The sequence below is a fragment of the Trichechus manatus genome, unplaced genomic scaffold (genome assembly GCF_000243295.1).
Source record: "Trichechus manatus latirostris isolate Lorelei unplaced genomic scaffold, TriManLat1.0 scaffold00150, whole genome shotgun sequence".
Taxonomy (NCBI): Eukaryota; Metazoa; Chordata; class Mammalia; order Sirenia; family Trichechidae; genus Trichechus; species Trichechus manatus.
Genome location: NW_004444086.1, coordinates 532,299 through 556,035, shown reverse-complemented (window position 1 = coordinate 556,035; position 23,737 = coordinate 532,299). Strand labels below are relative to the sequence as shown.

General features: G+C 35.6%; 1 protein-coding gene across 5 annotated transcripts in view; it reads right to left on the bottom strand.

Annotated features, from left to right (window-relative positions):
- Positions 1-23,737, bottom strand: part of LOC101352400 (N-deacetylase and N-sulfotransferase 4) — a 493,510-nt gene that overhangs the window by 153,112 nt on the left and 316,661 nt on the right. For all 5 annotated transcript variants that reach the window (XM_004385892.2, XM_023740189.1, XM_023740187.1 and 2 more), the window contains 2 exons: positions 13,072-13,159; positions 7,013-7,167 (listed from right to left, as the gene is read on the bottom strand). In XM_004385892.2, coding sequence (XP_004385949.1) covers positions 7,013-7,167; positions 13,072-13,159 — 243 coding nt within the window. The remainder of the gene's footprint in view (positions 1-7,012; positions 7,168-13,071; positions 13,160-23,737) is intronic.

Sequence of the window (23,737 nt, the reverse complement as noted above, 5' to 3'; positions counted from 1 at the left end):
TTTTAGCTCAGTAATGAAGTCACTCCCGAGGTTCACTCTTCAGCCAAAGATTAGACAGCCCATAGAGGAAAACGAGACTAATGGGCACAACAGTCCAGGGACAAGCACGAGAAGGCAGGACGGTACAGGAAAGCTGGTAATAGGGAACCCAAGGTCGGAAGGGAGATTGTTGACATGTCATGGGGTTGTTAACCAATGTCATAAAACAATATGTGTTCTAACTGTTTAATGAGAAATTATTTGTTCTGTAAACCATCATCTAAAGTACAATAAAAAAATTTTTTAAAAAGATATATGCTGAAGTACAATGTTGTGAGCTATAGGATAATATCCAGACGCCTACAAGGAAAACCAGCTAATACGACTATTATTCAAGTTTATGCACCAAACACTAAGGCCAAAAATGAAGAAATTGAAGACTTTTACCAACTTTTGCAGTCTGATATTGATCAAATATGCAATCAAGATGTATTGATAACTACTGGCGATTGGAATATGAAAGTTGGAAAAAAAGAAGGATCAGTAGTTGGAAAATATGGCCTTATTGATAGAAACAAAGACAGAGATCGTATGATAGAATTTTGCAAGGTCAATGACCTCTTCATTGCAAATGTGTTTTTCAACAACATAAATGGTGACTATACACATGGACCTCACAAGATGGATACACAGGAATCAAATCGACTACATCTGTGGAAGGAGATGATGGAGAAGCACAATATCATCACTCAGAACAAGGCCAGGGGCTGAATGACCATCAATTGCTCATATGCTTGTTCAAACTGAAGCTGAAGAAAATTAGAGAAATTCCATGAGAGCAAAAATACGACCTTGAGTATGTCCCACCATCTCAAGAATAGGTTTGACACACTGAACACTAATGATCAAAGACCAGGCGACCTGGTGGGATGACATCAAGGACGTCATACATGAAGAAAGCAAAAGGTCATTAAAAAGAACGAAAAGACCAAAATGGATGTCAGAAGAGACTCCGAAACTTTCTCTTGAATGTCAAGTACCAAAAAGAAAAACAAAACAAAACAAAACAAAAAAACCCATTGCCATCGAGTCGACAATGTCAAGTAGTTAAAGCAAAAGGAAGAAGTGATGAAGCAAAAAAGCTGAACAGAAAGTTTCAAAGGGCGGCTCTAGTATTATAATGAAATATGTAAAGATCTGAAGTTAGAAAACCAAAAGGAAACAACATGCTTGGCATTTCTCAAGCTGAAGGAACTGAAGAAAAAATTCAGGCTTTGAGTTGCAATATAGTTACTGAAGGATTCTACGGGGAAAATATTGAAAAAACAGGAAGCATCAAAAGAAGATGGAAGGAATACACAGAGTCACTGTACCAAAAAGCAATGGTGGACATTCAACCATTTCAGAAGACAGCATACGATCAAGAACCGATGGTACTAAAGGAAGAAGTCCAAGCTGCACTGAGGACACTGATGAAAAACAAGCCTCCAGGAATTGATGAATACCAGTTGAAATGTTTAAATGAAAGGATACAGCCATGGTGATGCTCACTTGTCTATGCCAAGAAAAATTGAAGATAGCTACCTGGCCAACCAACTGGAAGAGATTTATATTTGTACCCATTCCAGAGAAAGGTGATCAAAGAGAATGTGTAAATTATCAAACAATATCATTGATATCACACACCAGTAAAATTTTGCTGAAGATCATTCAAAGTGGTTGCAGCAGTACATCAACAGGGAACTTCCAGAAATTCAAGCCAGATTCAGAATAGGACATGGAACAAAGGATATCATTGCTGAGGTCAGATGGATCCTGGCTGAAGGCAGAGAATACCAGAAAGATGTTTACCTGTGTTTTATTGACTATGCAAAGGCATTCAACTATGTGGGTCATAACAAATTATGGATAACATTGTGAAGAATGGGAATTCTAGAACACTTAATTATGCTTATGAGGAACCTGTACATAGACCAAGAGGCAGTCGTTCAAACAGAGAAAGGGATACTGTGTGGTTTAAAGTCAGGAAAGTTGTGAGACATACTCATTAGTTTGCATGCTGAGCAAATAATCTGAGAAGCTGGACTATATGAAGAAGAATGTGGCATCAGTATTGGAGGAAGACTCACTAACAACCTGTGATATGCAGATGACACAACATTGCTTGCTGAAAGTGAAGAGGACTTGAAGCACTTACTTGTTGTCATGGATTGAATTGTGTCCCCAAAAAATATATGTCAACTTGTCCAGGTCACGATTCCCGGTATTGTATGATTGTCTACCATTTTGTTATCTGATGTGGTTTCCCTATGTGTTGTAAATTCTATCACTATGATATAATAAAATGGATTAGCGGCAGTTATATGGATGAGATCTACAAGATTAGATAGTGTCTTAAGCCAATCTCTTTTGAGTTATAAAAGAGAGAAGCAAGCAGAGAGACAAAGGAACCCCATACCAAGAAAGCAGAGCCAGGAGCAGAGCGTGTCCTTTGGACCTGGGGTTCCTGTGTGGAGATGCTCCTAGTCCATGGGAAGATTGATGACAAGGACCTTCCTCCAGAGCTGACAGAGAAAGCCTTCCCCTGCAGCTGATGCCCTGAATTTGGACTTGTAGCCTACTAGACTGTAAGAGAATAAATTTCTCTTTGTTAAAGCCATTCACTTGTGGTATTTCTGTTATAGCAGCACTAGATGACCAAGGCACTGATGAAGATAAAAGACTACAGCATTCAGAATGGATTGCAACTCAACATAAAGTAAACAAAAATCCTCACAACTGAACTAATAAGCAACATCTTGATAAACAGAGAAAAAATTGAAATTGTCAGGGATTTCATTTTATTTGAATCCACAATCAACACCCATGGAAGCAGCAGTCAAGAAATCAAACTCATATTGCATTGGGCAAATCTGTTGCAAAAGACCTCTTTAAAGTGTTAAAAAGCAAAGATGTCACTTTGAGGACTAAGGTGCCTCTGACCCAAGTCGGTATTTTCAATTGCCTCATATGCATGCAAAAGCTGGACAATGAATAAGAAAGACCAAAGAAGAATTGGCATCTTTGAATTGTGGTGCTGGCGAAGAATATTGAATATACCATGGACTGTTAGAAAAATGAACAAACCTGTCTTGGAAGAAGTACAGCCAGAATGCTACTGGCAAGTGAGGATGGCAAAACTTTGTCTCACGTACTTTGGAGATGTTATCAGGAGGGACCAGTTCCTGGATAAGGACATTATGCTTGGTAAAGTAGAGAGCCAGCAAAAAAGAAGAAGACCCTCAATGAGATGGACTGACACAGTGGCTGCAACAATGGGCTCAAGCATAACAACAGTTGTGAGGATGGCACAGGACTGGGCAGTGTTTCGTTCTGTTGTACATGGGGTTGCTATGAGTTGGACCCAACTGCAAGACACCTAACAAGAACATCAACGTAGGCACACAAACACCCACACATTCATGCTGCATGCATACGTGCTTATGGATTAGGCAATGAAGTAGATGGCAACAGGTTTTTTTTATGCTTTACATTAATAAAGGTTATTTTATCAAAAGAAAGATTGAAAAAGCAGCCAAGATTTTTATACATATTAAAATAGGAAATAAACTCTATCCAGAGAGAATTCGTAGATATCCCACAAATAAAACCATTCCAGTTGATTGTTTATTTTTGAAATATCGATATGAAGGTATTAAAGTGTCATTTGAATCATTTGTGGAAATGTTATGATACAACTGTGGTTTTGAGACTGACAATCCCTCTGTCTGCCAAAGTTATACCAAGGACTAGTGAGGAATGTCAGGATAGCATAAAAAAAAAGAATTTAAACACGCAAGATTTTTATCAGTACAAACTGGTCATTGAACCTGAAAATCTCTTTCCGTAATTGCCTCAATTGCAGCAATTTTTTTCTCTAGCTAACTAGGTGTAACTTGGATGACTTGTGGTGGAGGTGCGGCTGCTTGTGGCTCCACAGGTGAGTATTGCAAGATGTTCATTCCAAATTTGTGGACCAATGTTGTCAATGATCATAGAATTTTAGAGCTGCAATTGACAGTGGCATTATCTGGGTCAGTGGTTTTGGTTGGCAGATGAGCTGATGTAAATTAATTATCTAAAAACGTTGTAGGTTAGAGAATGAAAAAGGGAATCATTATCATTTCAGGGGAGGAATCTGAGACATGAAGACATTAAATAAGTTGTTGAGTTTATTAGAACGTTTACTAGCAGTCAAGACTAGAATTTAGCTTGCCAAGATCTCATTTGGAGCTTTCCACTATCCTATGCTATCTTGATACTGCTGATGGTTTTGAAGTGTCATCTGAATATGGAAAGATAATAATTTAATAAGAAAGAAATACATCTCTCAGCTTGCTGGACCATGAATATACTGTCATGTTATGTTTACAATAAAGGTGAAGTTCTGAATGTCACTGCTAGAAGAATCCTGAGGTATTTTATTGAGCTGAACTCCAGGTGGAAAAAGACAATGTCATTTCAGCATGTGTGTTTAAATGATTTCCTTTTACTTGTAATATTTTGACTATGCAACATATAAGTTATTTTTTACAAAATATATTTATAGCCTTTAGTCTAGCTTCTAGCCACGATGACTAAACAAATGTAATTGTTCTGAATGGACTCTAAATAGCTTTCAACATTTCATTACAAAGCAATTACATCTGATTCTTTCCCAGAGCTCTTGACATGGCTTTTAAAACAGAAATTACACCAACAGCTAAAATCAACCATTATGAAATATAACCTACATTCCTAAAAGGCAAGGCTTTAAAGTGTGAGTAGAGTAAGATTTAAGCCAAGTGATAGACATTGTTTATTTTCAAGGTAACTGTATTGAGAAAATCAGTATGCTTACTTGAGTATGCTTATTCTTTGAAAAGGGAAGCATTTACTTAATTTTACTATGCTATAAAGTAGTGCAAAATTTAGTAGATATTCCCTAAAGTTTAAGTAAATCCATATTTACTTAAAGTTTAAGTAAATCCATATTAAAAATATATACTTGGCTTTCTTAAAGCAAGCTATAACTATAAACTCCTTATTTAGAAAAGTCAAAATTGGTTACTTAAATAGTACCGACTGAGTGCCCTGGGGAAAGCTGGTGGCGCAGTGGTTAATTGCTACGGCTGCTAACCAAAAGGTCGGCAGTTCAAATCCACCAGGCCCTCCTTGGAAAACTATGCGGCAGTTCTACCCTCAGAATTGACTTGACGGCAACTGGTTTGGTTTGGTTTTGGAGCGCCTTGGGTGGAGCAAAGGGGTAAGCATTTGACTACTAGCCAAAAAGTTGGCAGTTTAAACTCACCCAGAGGTGCCTGTGAAGACAACCCTGCAATCTGCTTCCAAAAGGTGACAGCCTTGAAAACCATGTGAAGCAGTTCTACTCTGCATATATGGGTTCGACAGCAAATAACAACAATTGAGCACTTCCCCTGTGCCAGGAATTGCTCCAAGCACTTTGTATGCATTCTCATAAAAATATTATGAGGTAGCTGTTACTATTATCTTCATTTTTACAGGTGGGGAATTAGAGATAGAAAGAGGCATGAGTCGTTAACATAACTAGGTGTAACTCTAAAATATGATAGTGTTTATTTGGCCTTAGGCCTATGCCTCCTAACGTGGTTTTAAAAAATAGAACATATTAGCAATCGCTCAGGGCAAAAGAACCACAACTGTTTACTTATGACAGGGGTTCCTAAATGGGGTCCCAGAGTTTTCAGATGATTCACAAATGCTTTGTGATTATATGTCTCGATGTGTGCTGATGTGAGAATGTACATAGGAGTATTTTTCTGGGAAGAGAGCTCTGTCTTTCATTAGCTTCTTAAAGGAATATATAGATTAATTAATATCTAGAGAAGGAGTGGGCAAGATTTTTTCTGTAAATATCCAGATAATAAGTATTTTAGGCTTTGGGGGCACATGGTCACTGTTGAAGCTATTCAACTCTGCTGTTGCAGTGAGAAAGCAGTTGCAGACGATATATAAAGGGATGAGCATGGCAGTGTTCCAATAAAACTTTATTTATGGACATTGACATTTGCATTTCATCTAATTTTTATGTATCACAAAGTATTATTCTTCCTTTGATTGTTATTCAATTATGTAAAAATGTAAAAATCCTTCTTAGCTCATAGGCCATAAACAAACAGGTGCTGGGCCAGATTTGACCCAAGACTGTAGTTTACCAACTCCTAGTCTAGATCAGTGGTTCTAAAAGTATAGTCCCAGCAGAATCAGCGTCATCTGGGAACTTGTTAGAAATGCAAATTCTCGGGCCTCTCTGAAAATCTACTGAATCAGAAACTGTAGGCCTGGGGCCCAGCACTCTATGTTTTAAAAGTCTTTTATGTAAAATTGATACATGCTAAAGTTTCAGAACCACTGGTTTGCTCTAATGATTCAGTTGATACATCCATTGGCTCATCAATTCATTCATTCTCCCAATAAAACTTTTTGAAGGGTTAATTACGCTGCATCAGAGATACAATGGTGATAATACTATTTTTTCCTCATCATAGATGCAAGAAGACTCCTCCCATAAAACAAGATATTGCACACTTTGACAATGATCTACTTTTTGAAATATATTTTATATCACAACCCAACACACATATACACACATACTTGAAGGAAAATATCACAAAGCATTAAACAAAAAAACCCAAACCCATTGCTGTTGAGTTGATTCCTACTCATAGTGACCCTATAGGACGGAGTAGAACTGTCCCATAGGGTTTCCAAGAGCAGCTAGTGGATGTGAACTGCCAACCTTTTTGTTAGCAGCCAAGCTCTTAACCACTGTGCCACTAGGCTCCTCACAAAGCAATAGATACCCTTAATGCATGTGATGGACTCTGATATTTTCTATTCTACTCTATTTCCGTTGAATGCAACCTAATAAATTGATTTTATGATCAACTAATGGAAAACTAATTTTTCATAGTTTGAAAAATTCCACCCAAAAAATATATGTATATACATATATATATATATATATACTTACTAGTGCAAATTCCTTGTTGAGAATCATCTGCTCAACTAAGGACGACTCATTGTGGAAGAGATGGGGCTGCATGTGGCTCCACATGTGAGGAAACCACCAAAACTCATCCACAGACTGAAGCAAAAGGTCATCTCCTTCATCTTCCTCTTCAGTCCCTGTAAAACATGAAGTTAAAAATGGTTTAAGTGAAAATTTCCTACGAGCTTAAAGTTTATTTTCGTCAGATTTTCATTATTCTTCATTCTACTGATACAAAGATCCAATTCTGTGTTGTTTTAATCAGGGGGAAAAAAAAATGTCTCTAGTCTGAATTACATCAGCAGCAATGGCGTTAGGCTGTGTGGTTGGAGAGGCCAGCTCTAGGTTCAGACAGTAGTTTAATTGAGAACTTAGGGGTATTTCATCACTGGAATTGTTTAGAATTGCTATTACATAGTGATAACAACAACAACAAAAGACCTACTTTTAGATGGTTTATTTTTGTTTTAGAATTATCAACAGCCAACTCACTCTTCTTTTGCCTGCCTAGGGGAAATATGATGAGAGATAATTGTTATTTTTTTCTCTGAAAATTTTCTTGCATAGAAGTTTAAAGTTAAAATTTAACTGATGATGTTTGTTAATGATTTTCTTATTACAAAAATAATATATGCTGATTGAAAATGCAAAATTAAAAAAAAAATTTAGAGCTAACCTGCGGAAACATTCTGGTATCTTTTTTATTTTAAATCTGCTTTCTATTCATTATTTAAAAAGATCGAGCTCTCAATTTATATATAAATATATATATATATTTGACCTTAAAGACTGCGTATATTGCCTAAAGTTTGCCAACTTTGGTGTGCATTTATTTATATGGTGTTTTTCTTGGAATATAATCCATAGTCCTCAAAAGGTGTAAGAACCGTCAAGTTTTAATTAGAGTTTGGCACTGTGAGTTGAAAATACACAAGGAGTAAAGAAATAGGAGTCTTGAAAGTGATAAAGTCATAAGAATGAGTGGACCATAGAATCCTTTTTTTGTTTTTTTCACTTTAGGTAAAGCTATTAGTACTACAGGCTCACAGTTCATTGACTTTTGCTAATATATTAAGAATTTCAAATATGGAAATGTGAATGAAGAATAGTTTATCACTTTCTCAGATGGATTTCAAGCTTGAAGTGTCTGTGCTACAGAACAGGTTTTTCTCATGGCCATAATTTAGCAAAATGAGTCGTAAATTAGGAATAGTTACTTTAGGTCACATGCCACAAATAAATTGATAATTCTCTCACCCTTCTGGAATTATCCTGTTGTGCTTTGAAAATAGACTCAGAAATGCTTCCATTCACTTTAACTTCTGCTGATCATTGTCAGTAGTGGCAGGAGGCACATAATGGATACTTGAGCAGGAAGGAGGTCAATTTCTCAATTTAAAGACAATTTTGCAAACTATTGCTATACAGGTAGTCCCAGGGTTACGAAGGAGGTCCATTCCTAAGTGTATCTTTAAGTCAAATTTGTAGGTAAGTCGGTACTGTCCATATGGTTCTTCGTTAGCCTTTCTTGTAGCCCTGGTGGCACTGTGGTTAAGAGCCAAAAGGTCAGCAGTTCATATCCACCAGTCGCTCCTTGGAAACCCTATGGGGCAGTTCTACTCTGTCCTACAGGGTCGCTATGAATCAGAATCGACTCAACAGCAACAGGTTTTTTGGTTTAGTGCAAGGAAACGCTGAAAGGCTTTTCAATGATTTAAAAGCTGCACTTGCAGCAAGTGAAGGTGACTGTTATGAAGAATTTGTTGTGAGTAGGGGTTGGTTCAATCTTTTCACAGTGAGGGCAACTTTACATAACATTAAAGGACAAGTATAAGTTGTTCTTAAGTCCAACATTCATAACCTTGGACCTTGCTGTAAACAGATGCATGACTGATCATAAAATCTAAGTAATTTTTATATCAGAGTTGTGTTAATTTATGAACACTTCCCACAAGGTTGAGAATACTATTTAAAACCATTATTTTTTTTCACATGGTGGATTAATTTCCCATAACCTTTTCTCTTATTTTATACAGGTCATATAATTCAAAGCCATATGAGCCAGGCCTGTGATACTGGAAATAGCTTAATGAAAAATATGATACCAACTCATACTGGAGGACCACAGCCAAATTTCAATGTTTACAAATCCAAATAACTGAAAATATTAAATGTTTTAATTCATAGAGAACATATATTTTTCCTAACCTAATATATTCTTAAAAAAGTAATTTATAATTTTATATGTGACCATATTTAACACAAGCTACAACCCATTAAATTATCCGTATTCAAACTGAGCCTTTACCTTGTAACTTGATCTAGATCCAAATCTTAGATCGTTACTAATTAAATATAGTACTTTTTGTTCTGATTTAAAATTATGTTCTTTTACTGTTCTTGATTTTCAGACAATGAAAAGTGTTTTACTTCAGAAGTAAAATATTTGAAGAGTTCATTTCTTTGCCACCACTTTTGGAGGATCTTTGTTATAAATGATAATATGCTTGTAAAAGTTCTTTCAGTAGGCCATAATAAGAATGGTTTTAGCAAGATCTGCACTATATGTTAATTTCCTTAAAGACAGAGTTGTAACCTTAAAATAAGACAGAATTGTAACCTTAAAATAAGACATATAAAATTCTTTTTTTTTTTTTACAAATATCTGCTTTATATTTGCTAAATATGTGTGAAATACTGCAATTTCCAAAGTGTCAGAAGATGTTTCCTAATTTTCTTTGTACACTGAGCCTGACAAAGTTTGATATAGGTGAGTATGAAATAAGCTACTTTAAAATATTATATTAAATAAAAATAACTGTATATTGATAAGAATTGGTTAAAAGCTACCTAAAATTCCAAAATTAGACAATAGAGCCATATGAACTGTGAACTCTTTTGACAATATTTGATTCTTCAAGAAAAAAATACTTTTTAAAAAGTAATTAATGCAACACACTTATATAGTATTTATAATACACTAGGAACTGTTCTAAATGAGATAGATATTATTATTATCCCCATTTTATAGATGTGGAAACTGAGGTACTCTGTGTTCACATAGCTAGTAAAATGTCCCTGGATTTGATACGAGGTAGTATGGCTTTAATATCCAGTCTTTTAACTAATACTTTATATAGCAAAATAAAAGCAAACAAACAAAAAATAACCAAAGAGAAACAATGTAACATTTTTTAACCTTCATGTTTGAAAGTTAGTAGTTATATACAAAGGATTTTTTTTTTTTTGTAAAATAAGGTCTCATGGTGAAGAACAATATTAATCAAATTTGCAAATAATATCCATGAAATAATTACTGATTGAGTCATAGTCAATGTATTCTTAATTATAAAAACAGCAATGATTGTCACCAGAAATCATGTCCCCTGGAAAATAAAATTTGAAGCCCGCCATCCCTGGTAGGCATATTAATGTTGTAATGTATCCATTTTTTAATTGGGCTTTCATTGCACAAATCCAATCAGGCTTTAAGTATTTTCAGACTAAATATTTCACTCCTAACTTGTGTGTGTGTGTGTGTGTGTGTGTGTGTGTGTGTTTACTTTGCAGTATATTCTTCCTCTTTCAATTCGGCACGTGTGGGTGACTGACTTTTTGGGAAAGCTTAGTGATATGCCCTTTTTTCTCTTTGGATGAGATTGTTTTTTAGCATGTGAAGGACAGAGAAGCTGAACAGGAAAGAATACACGAGAAATACAAATAAGTGAAGTAGCCTAAGAAATGCAAAATCAATCATTATCACCCGGCATATGTGATTAAATGTCTTCAGAACAATGAGGCTCATCAATCAGTAAACTCCTGCACTGAAAAATCAGATCATTTTGGGAGAGAACTGAAACAGTCATTGAGAAAAGGCCATCTCCTCGTGGTTACATATCACAGCCAAGTGTACATGCAAGGAAACTTCTCTGATTTTCAACCCTTTGTCTATATAGTTAAACTCCCGTATAGGAATGTGACTAGATAGGGGAGAGGCCTACTCTCATGATAGAGGATATCACTAAAGTTGACCTCTGCACTGGAAGAAAAACCTTGATTTCCCTGAGTGAATTAATAGTAGTCAACATAATGTGATGGCACACTTGAAGTACGTTATGGATCCATTTCAGTGATTCCATATGCAGGAAAGAAGCAAATCAATTAAATAAGTATTTCATATTTATGTGAAGAAAATGAAACTTCCAGGATTTACAAGCTCACATAATGCTTAATCTCTAAATGGCAGTATCACCACAACATAATAGAATAAAGTGTTTCTTTGATTATTTTTGTCAGTTAATTCCAACATAAAGAGTCAGTAAGGTCCATTTAAAAGATAGAATTAAAATATGTCTGTTATTTTTCTGGTGTCTTCCTTCAACAACTATCCCTGTGATGTTAAATAGTGTGTTCATTTCCTAGTGAACGTGTACTATGTACATGTTCAGGATTATAAAGAAGAAATGGGAAGCATTATAACCTGTTATCAACATTTATTCTGCAGTTGTCTGGCAGGTTTAATAGGTCTGAATATGAAAAATAAATAAAATTGAGGCAGTTATCCAGATATATTCCAGCCAAAAGAACAGTTTTAATTACAATAGACAGCTATTTAAGACAAAGTAGTATTCTTTGTATGTGAACCCTAAATAATCCCATAATTTTTTCCCCTGCATGAGTAGATACAGGCTTCAGAGTTATCTGCTTTATAACTTCATAGTCAGAGCTTCTTAGGCCTGAACTCATTTCTTTAGGCGGCTTTTGAAGAAGATTTACAAAACCATGTCTATTTTCAAAATTGTAAGCTGGAATTGGTTTGCATGTGCAAATATGATGACCCAAATCTCCTTCTGCAATATAGCCTGTTAAAATATGCAATCATTTGATTTACCAACTAATCTAAATACTAATTTTCCTTTATTACTTTAAACAGATCTACATGTTTCAAAACAGGAGAGAAAAGGCATTAAAAAGCCAATAAGACATTGCAGCTTCAATATTCTAATAAATCATGCTGAGCTTTTACATTAGAAAGCCTCTTTGGGTAAACAAGCTTCATTTATGTTAATTAAAGACTACCATTGTATGGAATATTTCTAATGAGTCAATAAACTGCATGCATGCATGGAGAATACTGTGAATTTTTTTCACAAAATGCTATGAAGAAACAACAGTGCAGGCTCCTAAATGAAGCACTTAGCTCCACCCAGATGCACTAACCAGAGCAGATTGTAGGTATTCCCCTAATTCAAGTCCCAGCACACCATTTTGTGCTATTTTGTCCTCAGTATAAGACCATCAATTTTATGCACATAGTTTTTATCTACACTAGTGCCAGATATTACAATGCTAATATTCAGACAACAAAAGTCAAATTCTGGAGGTGAAGGCGGGAAAAAGGTGAGAAATATCAGAACATAGAGCGGTGAGTCAACACCGATCAAATTTGGGGAATTTGTTGAGAGGCTAAGACTGAAGAGAAATGCAGCTGTGGCAAGACAGAGATAGAGATACAAGGCTGATTGTGAGTATTGTAATGTACATTGGACAAAATTAGCAATAATATTTTTGGGAAAAATCCTGCAAAAAAAGGTAAGCTAAGCAAGATGACCCTTAGAGTCTATTTCTTTGAGGCTGTAAAATTCCTCTCTCTTCACCAGATGTTTTCCAAAGGAAAAGAATATGTACAAAAACATCCATCATCTCAACTATCTGACAGCTTTAAAATGACACTCATTATTATTATTATTTATAATTACAATATTTCTTACTTAGACTGTACTAAGTTCTCATATTTAGAACAGTAGTTACAGTTTCTTGTACTGAGCAGAAAAAGTCAATTCTCTCGTCTTTTGCCCTTGATTCTAACAGTCTTTGCCAAAGTAAACAAGCTCATTGATTTTGGATTTGGCTACTCATACAACACGTCCAAGTTTTTCCCATAATCAGTCTGGACGTTATATTTCTCCTACTTATGGAACAATTAAAATCCTGTCTCCTATTTATATGTAGCTGCCTGAGAACACAAAGCTCCTTCTTACCTGTGTGGTAAAACTTCCCTGAAAATCCAAGGTTGAAGGTAAAATTTGCAACCTGAGTGCGCAGTAAATTTTGAGTCTCTAGTAATGCCTGAAATAAATAAGAAATTAACATGATTTTAGAAAAATAAATATGAAGGTTTGGGATGCCTGTTTTTCAAATGTGTGTGTATAGATGAAACAAAATAATAGGGGCTTCATTCCTTTTTTGAGTGTTTGAGGAGTACTATTATGTGCTATTCATAGTTCAGCTTTTATTTTCACTATTATTGTTGTTACTGTTATTTTTACGGAAGGGTACTAAATCATGAAACAGCTAAGTCCTAAGCACGTTATACGTTGCTGAGAAGCAATTCTCCAACTACACAGCACTGAAATCATTTTTGATTTCTGTGTGAGACTTTTCTTAGATTTCAGATTATTGTACTTCCTTTCCCGGGGAAAAGCTTTTCAGAATTGTTGGATGTAGACAAATCCTATAGCTGTTGTAAGGAAAAGGAGAGAACTGTTGTCTGAATTGCACTTTAGCATTTTATCCAACTATGCTATGCCCCTTACCATTTTTTAAGACATAGTTACTGAGTTGAAAGTTTGGGTTATCACTTTACAAACTAAAGAGCAATATATATTTAATAGGGCATTGTTTGCAAATCTAGAGATAATGAAAAAACAAAACATGGGGAAGAAGTGTTCTGTTACTAATTACATAAAGAACTATTCTCTAAAGGTAACAAAAATTTCCCTAATTTCTTAGATTTGAAGTCTTAGTATGTTAATTTCTTATTTGTAGGCAGGATAAGACTCCACTGATAATAACTTTAGAGTCAGAACTTGGTTAGGGAAGTTTTCTGCCAATCCCTCCTCTGCTCCTACTTCTATGTCAGCATATGTAGCATAATTTAGAACTCACATCCTCGGACTTTTTAGTTTGCTTATTATTCTGCTATTGACTCGGAATGCTTTTTCTATTTTGTTTAGGGATTTCTTAGGGGGAGCTTACTTTGTTCTGATGAAAATGAAAAACTCATTTCAAACTAGAAATATTAATAAGACAGTGATTTTTGATAATTGTTAACCATTTGTTGAGGTGACTAAATAGTCAAAGGTTTAGATAATTTCTTTTGGAGCAACAGTTATGGTTGCTAAGGATTTGTTTCAAGAATTTGTGAACCTAACTTTTTGTGCCCTCAAAATTAAGGAAGTCTCCTAAAAATTAGTTTAAATTAGGGGAAAAAAAACCCAAATAACTAAAAGGTTGATAAGTTATATAGTCATTGTTTATACAAGATCACAATTATACTAGGTATAATCCTGGCCAATCTTATCTAAACATTATCCATTTTATGGACAAAGAAAAAAACACAGACTACTAGTTTAATCCATTTACAGGATATGTAAAAAGGTGTTTATCCTCAAAAAGGAAAAAGCTAAATATCAATAAACGGAATAAAAAAAGTAAAGTCTATTGAACTATTTGGGCTAACTGGTAAATACTGTGGAATACAGCCTTAAAATAAGAAGAGCATGCATCTTTTTTCTTAGTGAGTTCCTTTTTATGGATTTCTTGTTTTATTCAATGCACAATCCCTGAGACTCTACATCTTAAAGTCTTTTTTTTTTATTCCTCCCTTCTCCTATTCTTCTCACCATTGCAACCCCATTTACTCAGTTTTCTACCTCTGAATTCTCAAAGCCATTCTGTATCCTTTATTCATTTATCAGACATCCATTCTTTAATTCAGTAAACATTTATTGAAAGAACTGTTATTGACAAGATGAATGCATTGTTGAGTTTAACAAGCATAACCAACCTTGAACCTTTCTGCAGGGTGAGGGAGTGAGATATTAAATAGATTGTCACAAAAATTGTGTGATTACAAATTGTGATTAAGTGCTGGGAACAAAATCTAGAGCATGCTCTGATAGATGTAATGTTGTTGTGTTGTTAGGTGCTTGTCAAGTCAGTTCTGACTCATAGCGACCCTATGCATAATAGACAAAAACTCACTACTTCCCAAAGAATGGTTCCCCCTTTCCCCTCCCCTCCCACCCTTGGTAACCACTAATAACTATTGGTCTCTATACATTTACCTATTATTGTCATTTCATGTAAGTGAGATCATACAGGATTTGTCCTTTTGTGACTGACTTATTTCACTCAGCTTAATGTCTTAGAAGTTTATTCATGTTGTAGCATGTATCACAACTTCATTTCTCTTTATGGTTGAGTACTATTCCACCGTATGTATGTACCACATTTTGTTTATCCATTCATCCGTTGATGGGCGCTTAGGTTGTTTCCACCTTTTTGCTGTTGTGAGTAGTGCTGCAATGAACATAGGCATCTGTTTGCATCACTACTATTAGATCCCTAGGATATATACCCAAAAGTGAAATTGCTGGGTCATATTATAATTCTATTTTTAATCTTTTGAGGAACTGCCATACTGTTCCTCACAACAGGAAACATAATGGAATTTTTAAAAAAATTATTTTGGAAAAATTGTTATGGACTAGAAGTAATATAATTCTCAATTTGAGACAAAAACCAAGTAGTGAAGCAGGGGAAATAGGCACGCAATTGAAAATATAATTTTTATACCTGAGTGTTGTGTGTGGAAATTTGACTAACTTTTGAATATATGTGTAAAATAAAATCTGTTTAAAGTTTGGACAATGAATTCATTGATTTTCTTTAACAGTTTACAAGTCATAAAAACTAATTTAAATGGCTTTGAAATTTTCCTTTGCATTGTGTGAAAAACTTAGTAACTTGATTGAGTATTTCAAGGAATATATTTCATTGTTTTAATAAACATTACTTGTAATGTTCTCATAATAAGTTCCTCAGTATTTAATAAAGCAAGTCCCACTTTGCCCTTATATAACTGAATATTGTTAAAGGAAGCAATGATTCTCAAATTTCTGCTGTACATAGCATTTTCTAGAGGAAATTGCTAAAAATGTAAATTCTGGGGCTCACATGAAGAGATGTTGATTCAGTTTATCTGTGATGGGGAATGTGCATTTCATCATACACCCCAACCTGTTCTAAAAAATGTCAAGCAATCGTTTCCAAGTACCAATATGAAATGAATCACTATAATCTAGTAGAATACCAGGCCATTTCTCTGGGGATTCTGAATCAGAGAAGAGGGACTGGAGCCTATAAATCTGTGTTTTTAACAAGTTATTCTTATAGCTCGTTGGAGGGCTTGATGGAAATTATAACCATCAACAAAGTTTGGGAAATATTGGGTTAATGGATTATTTATACTAATTTCAAGATATATTGTATATATCTGAAACTATTCTAACATTCAAGTTGTTTACTACCAGACTAACTCTTTCCTTACCAGTTGCCATTTAGTGAATTCCAACTAATGATGATACCATGTGTGTCAGAGTCTAAATGTACTCCATAGGATTTTCAATGACTGGTTTTTTTGGAAGTAGATCTTCAGGCCTTACTTCCAAGGTGCTTCTGGATGGACTCCCATCTCCAACCGTTTGGTCAGCAGCCCAGTGAATTAACTATTTGTGCTACCCAGGGACTCCAATGCTTTTTTTTTATTATTAATTAAGTGTACCTAATTAACAAGGCTTTACTAGATACACACTTTGATAATTTATATCTTATATATTCAAAATTTCAAATCAAATACCCAACAGTAATAATGTTCATTTGTTTTATATAGTGGCTTTCTTTTATAATATCTAATAACACAATAAAAACAGTATATTATTTATCCTAATAATACCCCAAAACGAGAATAAGAAGAAGTACTTACATTTTTATTTTCCAGATGGAAAAAAAATATGTTTCATGGAAGAATTAATTGACACACCCAGATAACACAGGGAAAGGGCCAAAATTGAGCATGTTTGCCTTAACACTCAGTCCAACTTTAGTAACCTCAGTTCCCAGTACAGTAAGTTTGTGCGGCCACCCAAGATTAAATTAACTCAGGATCCCATGAACTTTTGTGCAGAGGTTATTTGTCCATGTACAAACAAAGAGAAATACGACTGACCCTGGGTGAAAGTATGAAGTTTTTAAAGTTTGTCTTTGATAGTTCCTGCCTCCCTTTTGGCTCTTTTCTTTCCCCTAAGAGGTAATCCTCATTCCTTCTGAAACCTATTTTCTTCTTTTATTGGATGAACTCTTACTATTACTCAAAGAGGAAATTGATATAACTTACAAATTGACAGAAACTCATTATACCAACATGCTAATTATTCTAAGTAATTTTAGGTCAAAGAGTTCTCTTTTATTGTGGAATGAATGAATAAATGCCTCTGCTAAAGTAAATGAAGATACTGAACAGGTGTGGGGGTCTATTATGGGGAGAGGGGTTTGGGGTATTTTTGTATTGAAATCATACTACATCTGAAGAAAAATCTGCTGAGTCAACAAATACGTTATGGTGTTTCAGAGTAATTTATCTTCTACTCTTTCACACTTCACTTAAGTGTTCCACTTCCATCTCTCTTCCCTGGTTGAAGTCTACAGGGAACCAAAAATCTAGAGTTCACTTCTCACTGTGCTTTCTTCCCTCCTTGTGCCATTATTCACATGTCCATTCATTCAAACCATACTCATTGAACCTCTGCTATGTTTCTTTTAGTGCTATGGATTCAATGGAGAATGGTAATAAGTAATAATAAATATCTAATACTATTGAACTTTTACTATGTTCTAGGCACTATGTTAAATGGCAATGATGTCACTTCGAGGACTAAGGTGCACCTGACCCAAGCCACGGTATTTTCAATCATCTCATATGCATGTGAAAGCTGGGCAATGAATAAGGAAGACAGAAGAATTAACGTCTTTGAATCGTGATGTTGGCAGAGAATATTGAATATACCGTAGACTGCAGAAAGAACGAATAAATCTGTCTTGTATGAAGTATAGCCAGAATGCTTCTTTGAAGCAAGGATGGCGAGACTACCTCTCACGTACTTTGGACATGTTATCAGGAGGGATAAGGACATCATGCTTGGTAAAGTAGAGGGTGAGTGAAAAAGAGGAAGACCCTTAAGGAGATGGATTGACACAGTGGCTGCAACAATGGGCTCAAATACAAAAACGACTGTGAGGATGATGCAGGATTGGTCAGTGTTTCGTCCTGTTGTACATAGGGTCTCTGTGAGTCGGAATCGACTCGACAGCACCTAAGAACAACAATAGGCACTGTGCAAAGCATTTTACTTGAATTGTCTCTTTAAATATCTCAGTGATTCCTTTGTTAGCCTCATTTTACAAAGAGGAGAAATAAGTCACAGGGAGACTAAATAAACTACACTAGATTTCAGAGTTAGAAAATAAATGAAAAACAAAACTGATAAATTTGCTATTATCATAGAGCTTACATTCTTTGGAAACACAGATGATACATATAGTAAATTAATTAATTTTATAATTATTTAATTGCAAATTTTTATTAGTGGTATAAAAATGGACTCGGTGAGTTAATGAAGTCTCCTGGAGGCAAAGGAGTCAGTGAGAACAATGGCTCTGTGTGAGGAAAACCTTGGCCCATTGTTAGTACCGGACACTCTGCCTCATCTCACAAAGGAAATTATTGGACTTTAAACTGATTCTTCTGGGTAGTTGTAGAGAAAGAATTGTATGAAAAGTGGAGTGGAAACAGGAAGATCATCTTAGAAGCTTAGGTAGAGCTTCAGCAAGATAACAAAGGCATGGCTTACACTGTTGATATTGGAAATGGGAAGTAGATGGCCTGATTGTTGACGTAGGAAGTGGGAAGTGAGATAGAGTTGATTTCATTAATGACTCCAGTTTTTGAAAGTCAGTGAAAAGGGGAAGAGTTGTGAAAAGTTTGGAGGAAAAAAATCAATACTTCCACCACTACACTAACCTTTTCTTCCCTACAACCACATGATTGTGTTTTTCAAAACTCTACATCACCCCTAGCAGGAATGACAGGGCTTAAAGTCCTACAATGTCTTGAGTTTCACACCTTTGTTACCGAGGTTTGCAGGGTAAACTTTAGGAAGCAACTGCACAAGGAATGTATATGCAGATAAGGGATAGGTCACTTATCACAAGATGTACTTTTGGAATAACTGAAGGTTAAACATTGATGCTGATTAAAAATATTGGCAAAGAGAGGACATTATGCTGAGTGAAATCACTCAGTCACAAAAGGACAAATACTGTATGAGACCACTATCATAAGAACTCAAGAAAAGGTTTAAATACAGAAAAAAGCATTCTTTGATGGTTATGAGGGTGGGGAAAGAGGGGGAGGAGAATCACTAACTAGGCAGTAGACAAGGATCAACTTCGGTGAAGGGAAGGACAACACACAACACAGGGGAAGTCAGCACAACTGGACCAAAGCAAAAGTTAAGAAGTTTCCTGGACACGTCCAAACACTCTAAGGGACCGAGTAGCTGGGGCTGGAGCCTGGGGACCAGGGTTTCTGGAGACATCTAGGTCAATTGGCATAACAAAGATTATTAAGAAAATGTTCTACATCCCACTTTGGTGAGTAATGTCGGGTCTTAAAGGCTTTCAAGCAGCCATCTAAGATACATCAATTGGTCTCATCCCACTTAGAGCAAAGGAGAATGAAGAACACCAAGGACAGAAGGAAAATATTAGCCCAAAGGACTAAAGGACCACATGAACCAGAGACTCCACCAACCTGAGACCAGGAGAACTAGATGGTGCCTGGCTACCACCAATGACCCCCCTGACAGGGAACACAACAGAGAGTCTCGGGCAGAGTGAGGAGAAAAACGTAGAATAGAACTCAAATTCACTCAAAAAGACCAGACTTAATGGTCTGACAGAGACTGGAGGAACCCCAAAATTATGGACCCCTGACACATTGTTAACCCAGAACTAAAACTATTCCCAAAGCCCACTCTTCAGACAAAAATTAGACAGAACTATAAAAGAAAAAATAATACACATGAGGAATGTGCTTCTTAGTTCAATCAGATATACAAGACCAAACGGGCAGCTCCTGTCCAAAAGTAGGATGAGAAGGCAGGAAGCGACAGAAACTGGCTGAATGGACACAGGGAACCCCGGTGGAAAGGGAGAGTGTGCTGTCACATTGTGGGGATTGCAACTAATGTCACAAAACAATATTTGTGTACATTTTTGTATGAGAGATTAACTTGAGCTATAAACTTTCACCTAAAGCACAGTAAAAACAAAATAAAATAATAAAATGAGAGGTGAGGACCTATATATATATATATATATATATATATAGTCAAGGAGAAGATAAAAAGTAAAATTGAGTTGACCTTGTAAAATAATATTCGCTCATGGCACATATGTGGAGTTTGCATTTTCAGCTTGATTATCAAAGAACACACTGGACGTTATATAAATCATTAAATTTGAAGCACGTGTATGGTGTTGTAAGTTTTATTTGGTTGTATGAGGAAACCACTCTATGTGTCTTTGACTCTCTTTCCAGTGGATTTGGATGAATTTGTCTTGTGCCCTAAGTTTTGTTATTGGAAAGAACCCTGGACATTTTGTGTCCACAGAAGTCCAAGCTACTGACATCAGTCCATTCTGAATGTATGTAACATGAGTTTCTGCTCTGTTGATTAGCACTCTGGTTCTCTCCCTAAAAAAGACAATTTCCTTAGAGTAAAATATTGCCAGTTCTTAGCCCCAATTTCTCTTTCAACTGCATCTTCCATTTCAATCCACAGAAGTCATCTCTAACTATGCGTGCGGCTGCTGTCTACACCAGTATTTCCATGTTTTATATGCCCTACCTACTTAATTGGAATTATGAGTCAAATAAATAAATTTGAATTAAATATAAGCTCATCATGACCCTTCAGATATTATTTGAACAACTGGGCATTCTCCTTTAGGAGTTAGTGCTTCCAAGCCTGGTTCCCCCCTATGTTGATTTTCTTTATTTTTTTCTATAAGCTTTTGGTCCCACGTCTCCATCATAACCTACAAGCTCTTATAAGTTGTGAACAGATAAATATATATTGCAACTTCAGAGTTCATTGTTCATATGGCATAATTATTTCATAAGGAATTTAAAAAAATGACTCTCATTTTATCCCCCAGGCTGAAGTATTTAAGTAAATGATAGAGTAATGTGAGACGTAACTAGGTTATATTTAGGATTTCTTTGGGTATAGTGGAATAAAGCTAGTCACTGTAAGCCCAATGACTAAAAGATGGCTTCAGGGATAATCAGGTATTAGATACCCAAGTGAAACACATGCCTCGACCAAAAATAATAAAGCCAAAACCGTTGCTGGGTGAGAGTGGGATAAAATGGTTTTCCCCAGAAAAATTCCCTTGGGATATTCCCAAGGATTCTGAGTCAGGATCTGTACTGAAGTGGGTCCAAGTTCTTTTTCTGCAAGGTTTGAACTTTAAAATGTAACCAGAATCACTCTGCATGATCAGTACACCTGTGCTGGAGAGCCAACTTAATAAAAATGCTTTATACTACTTGTAGAAACTCCATACCACGTCCAAATTCAGGCATCACCTTCAGAGCTGGTTTGGGGTCTGTGGAGTGTGGAAGATTAGGCTGCCTTCAATACTGAGACATCATGGACAAGTTTACTATATAAAAGAGGGTAACCAATGAAACACAATTTCTTACCACAAAATAGTGTTTCCCAAACTGTGGTCCATGGGTTACTAGGTCTGTGAAATACAACAATTCTTTGAAAATAATTCCATGTTCAAAGTGTTTAGGAAACACTCTATATTACACACCTTGGGAGGTTCTTAATGCACGTGAACGTAGTGAAGTGCTTTAGTAGGAAGAAGCTAGTGCTTGATTTAGTTTAGGTTTTCCCCCAAACTGTTAACCAGTAGCATGCACTCCCACTTGGGCAAGATTGAGATACACTTAGGAAAAAAAAAACAAAAACATTAAGTGGATGGCTAATTCCTGGGAGGTAGAGGTGTTTTGGGGGGTCGTATCATCCTCCATTAAACATAGTTTTCTACTTATTATCCAATTTAAGTAGCAAAATATAATAGATGTGATTTTACATGAAATGCGATTCTGCATATGCACTCGGTCAGATAATCACATTAGCTTTCTGCAAGCTATCTGTACAAAGAAGTCTTTTTCCATTTTTTCCAAGATTGTTATACCCAAAGAGCTGCAGATCGATTCCTTAATATTATGAATTCAGCAAATATATGTAGAAAGAACAATTACACTTTCAATAAATATGATGTTTCACTTTTTGGAACATCTCATTCTTGCTGAGAAATTATTTTTAAAACTACCAAATTGTTTTCATTAACACAATTACTTTTTACCTAAAATCCTTAGCTATAATAGTTTATTTTTTAGACCTTAAAAAATGTAAGCCTCAAAAGCATCCATGTCCTTAACCTAATCAAATATTGGCATTCTTCCTTGGACAGCAGCTTCTGCCTTTGCTCATGACATTTTAACCTCCATTTCTCATCCTCCATCCTCTCTTCACTCACTGTAATTCCAGGACAGGCTTACAGCAATACTTGGCACAACAGGGATATTCTATAATTGTTGGCTGGTATTATGATAGACTTTCCTAATTTCATTTTCTCTAGAAACCCTCCCTGCTCACATGCTGATTGGGAATCTCTTCAGTGTTAAGATATTCATTTATTAGCAATATTCATTTATTAGCTGTACTGTATTTTTATTTCATTAAATATTGTTTTGTAACAATTCCAAATGGCTTTTGAGCACAAAAAATATATTTCCTATTTTGAGTTTTAAAGCTTTACCCACTCTTCATGGATGTACCTTGGAAGTACGTAAACACTGTGTCAGATCTTTTAAGGTCTTGGGCTGTGGAGACAGGCTTCGGAGATTGCTGGGATAACTTTGGCAACCATATTGGCAATAAAACGTTGTTGTTGTTATCTGCCATGTTATCAGTGACGGTGGGTATTTAAATATTGCATAACACAAGTAGAATATGTGGCATACTAATAATATATGTTCCATGTCTCACAGTGAATATGTCTTCTTTCTAAATAAGAAGGATGTTTATTGTTGAATATATATTTGGGTAATAGATGTATAAACAGGCAACATCTATTAGCAAATTCATTATTTATTACCAGGGTCTATTCTATTTAACTACAAGATACATTAATTGTTTAAGCCTTCTAAAAAGTACCATTATATTAAAACATTGACATAATTTGGACAAGAGGATAGGAATGTCAGATTAAAATTTCAAGCACATCCGTTTTGATGACTTGGAAAACAAAAATGTTTGACAGGTGTTAGAACTGATAAACCACCACTGGTCTGTCAGTTTGTTGTACTGTGTGGCCTTGAGTGTGATGCTGGATGCCATGCTACCAATGTTTCAAATACCAGCAGGGCCACCCATGGTGGACAGGTTTCAGCAGAGCTTCCAGATTAAGACATTATAAAAAAGGACCTGGAGGTCTACTTCTAAAAAAATTGCCCATGTGGTTGGATATGTTATCAGGAGGGGCCAGTCCCTGGAGAAGGACATCATGCTTGGTAAAGTAGAGGGTCAGAGAAAAAGAGGAAGACCCTCAATGAGACAGATTGACACAGTGGCTGCAATGATAGGCTCAAACATAGCAATGATTGAGAAGATGGCGCAGGACCAGGAAATGTTTCGTTCTGTTGCACATAGGGTCACTATG